General features: G+C 43.9%; 1 protein-coding gene across 8 annotated transcripts in view; it reads left to right on the top strand.

Annotated features, from left to right (window-relative positions):
* Positions 1–5,700, top strand: part of SCML2 (Scm polycomb group protein like 2) — a 109,564-nt gene that overhangs the window by 29,144 nt on the left and 74,720 nt on the right. For 6 of the 8 annotated variants that reach the window (XM_025201110.1, XM_014518796.2, XM_025201107.1 and 3 more), the window contains one exon: positions 4,287–4,357. The exons of the other annotated variants lie outside the window; for them this stretch is intronic. Coding sequence is in view for 4 of the 6 variants with exons in the window: in XM_014518796.2 (XP_014374282.1) it covers positions 4,287–4,357 (71 nt within the window). In the remaining 2 variants the exon portion in view is untranslated. The remainder of the gene's footprint in view (positions 1–4,286; positions 4,358–5,700) is intronic. 8 annotated transcript variants of the gene reach the window in all.

Consider the following 5,700-nt stretch of genomic DNA (forward strand, 5'->3'; position numbering starts at 1 on the left):
GAGCTGCTGGGGGTGGGGGGTTCTTCCTCTATTTCTGACTGTCGGTAGGGCTCTCTGCATTTCTTGTCTGTTGCTCTTTCTTTTCATTATATGCCTAGCAGCAGAGGAAATGCTTCTGTAATTAGTGTTCCAGTTGCTTTCCTATCTTAGGCAGAGATACTCCAGTCATGCTTAGGAACTCAAATACCATGTCTATACTTGAAAATATTGCTCTGACATCTGGTATCAGATGCAGCTGCACCCTAGCTTTGTCTCAGGAATTTACAAGAAAACAGCTGACTTACATATGAGAGCAGAAGCAACAGTTTGACACCCATTGTAAAATTTGCCTGTCTTTGGACCAAGAAACAGCTGTAGCGGAATTCATTGTGCTTCAGAAACCTTCAATTCAGCTTCTCCGGAGTGCTAGATGAGTGAAGATTTACTGTAAGGCCTGTGGTTATACTTTAGCTAGCCCACTCACTACTTGAGTAACCAACATGAGATCAAAGGCTACTTGACTGAGGTCAGAGTGCTGGAGAGAGGCTGAAACACAGAGGTGCAGGTAGGAAAAATGGAGAGTAGAAGAGCTGAAGGAGAGATGAGAGAGAGGTGGTAAAGCCTGTGATAAAGAGAAGAACTACAACTAAATGATGGGGAGGATATTTGGGAAGCAGGAAAGTACGCATAAGAAATAAAGGCAGGGAGATATTTGTTGTGGGGGGGAGGGGGGGCGGTAAATAGTTGATATTTTAACTACCCCACGTGCAAGTGTAGGTGAAGCAATCGCCGCACCAAGCAAAATTGAAATTAAATCCAGATAACGCTTAAAAGCACAAGTGTCCCAGCAGTTTGCAAAGAAAGGAGGGACAATTTACAGGTTGAAGAGATTTAGCAAACCACAGAGGTTGCCTCAGGAGAAAAGGGAGTACCTTTTCAACCATGAGTCAGGCTCTGTTGAGGCTGCCTACTTAACTGCACCAGTATTCCAAAGAAACTTTGAACCTGAAGAGAAGTTGCTGGTTTGGACACAAGTCTCAGTTTAATTCTGTCTGGTGTTTTCTTTAGGAGCAACCAGGGGATGGTTTGGGTATGTATGGGTTACCAAAGTAGGCAGTTAAGTCTGTCAGTGATACAGATTGTTGCTAAAACTTGAGGACATCTTGTTTTCAGTCTTAGTGGAGAGTTGTCCTTTCTTTTAAGAGAGGGATTTGGGAAGAGACAGACTCTTCCTGCAGTGTTAAAGGTAAGAGATGTAGATTCCAGTATGTTATGAGAAGCCTGTCTTCCAGAGTCATGGCAGCCCCCAAAAGAAAGTGGAGCTACCTTCTACAGAAGAAATGAGAGAGGACCTTAGAGAAATAATGGCAACCTAGAACAAAGAACTTGGCTTTCAGATCAAAGACACAGTCATGGGCCAAGGGAAATTTAAAACTGTAGGGAAATAGACCTAGGGCAGTGATTTGTAACTAAAGTGCTAGGGCACTGTGGGGTGCTTGGAGATTTTTTGAAGGGTGCCATGAGACGTGAGGAGATAAGTGCAGGCTCAGGTTTTTCCCTTGCTGGCCACTGTTCTTCCCTCACTTCTGGCTCTTCTGCAAGGTGATAAGCACTGTAATATATGAGCTAGTGTTTTAAACGGGGTGCTGCACAGTTCACAGGAGTCATGGAGAGGTGTTTCAGGTCAAATGAAGGGGTGCTTTGTGTCTAAAAAGGTTGAGAACCACTGACCTAGATTTCCATGGTGCCCTGATGGAAAAATTGTAAAGTAGGATTATTGTTCCTGTACAGTGGTAGAGAAGAACTTTTGTACTGCAGATAAACATCTTATTGGAAACTTTATTCAAAATTATTTCCTAATTAGTCTTTTCTTGTAAAGGATTAAGTATTGCAGCATATGATGCATAGTTGCATCTAAGGGGGTGCGTATACGACATGGAGGTTTACTTCGCCCTAAATGGAAGCCGTGGGTTTTTAAAACCACCGCTTGAATTTAGGGTGAAGTAAACCTCCGTGTCGTGTACACCCATGTATTACCTGCCTCTCCAGCAGAGGGGAGGGCAAGCTGCTGGCAGGCGGAACGATCCTTGGACTGTGGTGGGTTTGCTTCCCTCCACGGCAGCAGCTCACCCCACCCCCCAGGTGGCACCCACCCGCAGGCACCTGGCTTGGGCAGTCTCAGGGTACACCGCAGCTGTGGAGTCAAAGACTGGGTTCCTATGCAGCTCATGCAGGCAAGCAGGTTCCAGGAGGGGTGTGGGGGGAAATCAGGCTCACCGCTGCTTTTTTTTTTTTTTCTTTCGTGGAGCCTGCCTTCCCAGGCTGCTGCCAGACTGCCTGTACGGGCTGCCTGCAGAACCCCTGAGCCACACGAAGCCCGGTGCTTCACTCCGCGGCTGTAGGGCAGCAAACTAAAACTCCTTGGAGGTGTTTTAGTTTCCTGTGCCCCAAAGTCATTTAAGGCTCAATATACTGCCGAATGTGCTACAGTGGCTGGAATTAATGCATGATATGCTGCCGATGCATGCAAACACCAACTCCATTAAAGCAGTGCAAAAGCATTTAACCCGCTTTAAACTGTTGTGCACACATGCACCTTGTTTCATCTACACACACCCAAGGGCATCACTCTCCTCAGAAGTTGTTCTAAAACATTACTTCTATGATAGAAACCTCCTTCTAATTTTCAGTTTAAATTATATTCATGGCCAGTTTATATTAATTTATTCTTGTGCCCTCACAGTCCTTTTAGTTGCTCATTTCTCTGTGTAATGATTACTTCTCTGGAGGGACAGTGTATGTATGGGGAGCAATTATATATTTATTGGATAACATGAATTTATGTTTTCTTGTAATTTAGACAAACATTCTGTTCCTTGAATTGAGGGCAATATAAAATGAAACATATTTCATATTGAATCATTTACTGTGAGCTGATTTTTCCATTAGTTTTGTAGTCTATCCAAGCCTCTTTTTCAAAGTCTCTCAAATTCCAAACACTTTGAAAACTACAGGTTGGTTGATCCACTAGGTGGCATCATTACACCATTTTAGTTTTCTCATTTAGAATATCATTTTTGAGGCAGCTGTAGGAAACATTGCAGTTATAAAACCAGGAAAAATGAATAGATTTGCTAAAAATTTTGAGACCGTTCCATTGTAGAAGCAATATGTGGGTTGTATAATTATAGTTCTTGGCTTTTTAATGCGTTATATCTGTGCATTGCTTATTTATATCTTTGGCTATGTAGCATCTTGTATTGATCCATCCATTAGCTTCAGGTTTTTCTAGGCCTTTAGGTAAATGAAATGTAAAAAGAAATAATCACTTTTAACCTTGCAAAGAATTTGAAATGACTGGTGCTACATAAGCAGTTACTTGATTCTGTTGCTAAGCTTTAAGGCAAAATGCTTACTTTTTTTCCCCTGAGAGGCAATTTCGTTTATAGCAAACATAGAACTTATTTTTCTGGCTTGGATTCAGGGTAAGTCCACATTGCCTCTATGCTGTGCCTGAGACTGCGGGTGTAAAGCACATACCGCCAACATATTCCTGCTCGACACATTATGCCTTGGAAATGAGGCAGTGGAGCTGCCTTAGAATGGCCTCAAGCACATAACAAGAAGCAGTCCTGAGATTGTAACAGCCTGACAGTAGTACTGGGGTGCATTAAAATTGCAAGTGAGGGTGTGGATGTGATGCTTAAGGCAATCCCAGGTGCAGCTATAAGGCAGTGACAAGTCCTTAGGATCATGTTCACAGATTCCATTTGCACTCCTGATTCTTAGTAGACTGGAGATATTTGCTGGTTATTCTGAAGACAATGTTAGGAACCTTACCTGGACCCATAACTGTAATATGTGAGTATCTTATGGTTCCTAACATATTTACCCTCATAACACTCCTCTGAGGTAGAGTGTGCTGCTATTCTTGTATTACAGGCTCAAAACTGAAGCACAGAGAGACTAAAGTGACTTGTAAAAGACCACCGAGAGGTTTGTGGTGGAGCAGGGAACTGAATCCAGGTCTCTAGTGTCCCCTAACTACTGAATCATCTTTCCTCACTAAGGAGGAAATATGTGTGAGCTTTGTTTTGAATCTGCCTGTAGGGTGTCTTTCCTGTGGATTACCAGAATTTCAAAATCATCTGAAGGTCTGTCAAACTCATCTCTTTCACAAATGAGGAATTTCCTTTTTTTACAATTTAAAAAGCAAGGATTAGCATTTAAAAAATCGTTGCTTTTCCCAAAAAGTTTGCTAAACTATTCCCTTAAAAGCTGTCTGATTTTTTTTTTTTCTTTTTCAGAACAGTTTAATTGGGATGATTACTTGAAAGAGACTGGATCAGTAGCTGCTCCTCCACATTGTTTCAGACAGGTACACTAAATTCTTTTATGTAAATGTGGTTGTATGTTCTGTTTATATTTGGAGAGTGTGCATAGTAGGGGACCAATAATTACCCTTCTCTTAAGGTTTCTGGTGACTTTCCGTTATAATGCCCTGTTCTTATGTCTCATATAGTTTTGGTAGATTATAAACATTCAGGATGAATCTTCGCATTTTTGGTCTCTGCCTCAAATCAGCTTTCACAAAAATATTTAATTTGTTTTTGAAGGATGAGGCTATCTAAAAAATAAGACATTTACTAAAATTTAGAAAAGTTTCACTTTCTTTTTAATAGCCTCTGTGGTTTTGAACAAGAATTTAAAATGTTGCCAAGGAGAAGAAAATTGCCTTTTGCTATCCCTATGAAAGTCGTTTGAGTTCTGACTAATATATATGAAGCTCGGAGTTTTCTTGCTTTCACGTTTGTAATAAAACTTATTCATCTAATTTTTCCCCTCATTTTTCTGTACCTCTTAGTTGCTTTGTAGGGCTGTGTGAAGCTTCAGGTGATGATTTGATTCGGAGGAGATTCGGCACTATTTGGTGGCCAGACCTCTGAATCCGAATTGAATCAGGGGACCAATTAAAGGTCTGAATCAATTCAAAACTCTCCAAATCGTCAGAAAAGATTCGGAGAGCTTTGATTTAGACAGTCTCCAGGGCTGCAGCAGGGAGCTGCAGCTGGACTCCGAGCTGGTAGGTACCAGGGGCAGGGGAGAGAGGAGGGAGGGGACCATGGGGGGACCCTTGCCAGCTCCCCCAGCCCCCGCCCCCCCCATGGCTGCCCTGCCTGCTCCAGCTTGGTACTTTAAAAAAAAGCCCTGGTGTTTACCAGGTGCTGCTGGGAGGGGGCGGAATCCCTGCTGCCCCCCAGTGTCCCATGCTGCATGGGTGCTTTGCCCAGGCCAGCTCTGTCCCTTTAAGAAACCCCCCCCCCCCCCCCCACCCGGGGCCCCCCGCGCCCCGGGGGCACCCATGGGGGGCTGGGAGAGCAAGCAGGGGATCCCCATGCAGTGGGGGACAAGAGCCCCCCATGCAGTGGGGGGGCAGCAAGGATTGCCCCCCACCCAGCAGCACCCACTGAGCCAGGGCTTTTTTTCCCCAAAGAGCCGGGAGTTGGGGTGGGCGGGGCAGCCATTGCCGGGCTGGGAGAGCAGGTGGGGGTGGGCCCGGCTGATTCGAAGATTTGGAGATTCTATCTAACAGGACTAGAGGACCAGTGGGGCTAAAAAAAACCCCAACCTAATTTCAGTTCGGAGCTTGATAAGTTCATGAATAGGATTGTGACATGGTTGCCTGTCTTTAAAAGGGGACTGTACTTTATAACCTAGGAG

Source organism: Alligator sinensis, unplaced genomic scaffold, assembly GCF_000455745.1.
Source record: "Alligator sinensis unplaced genomic scaffold, ASM45574v1 scaffold583_1, whole genome shotgun sequence".
In the NCBI taxonomy this organism is placed as follows: Eukaryota; Metazoa; Chordata; order Crocodylia; family Alligatoridae; genus Alligator; species Alligator sinensis.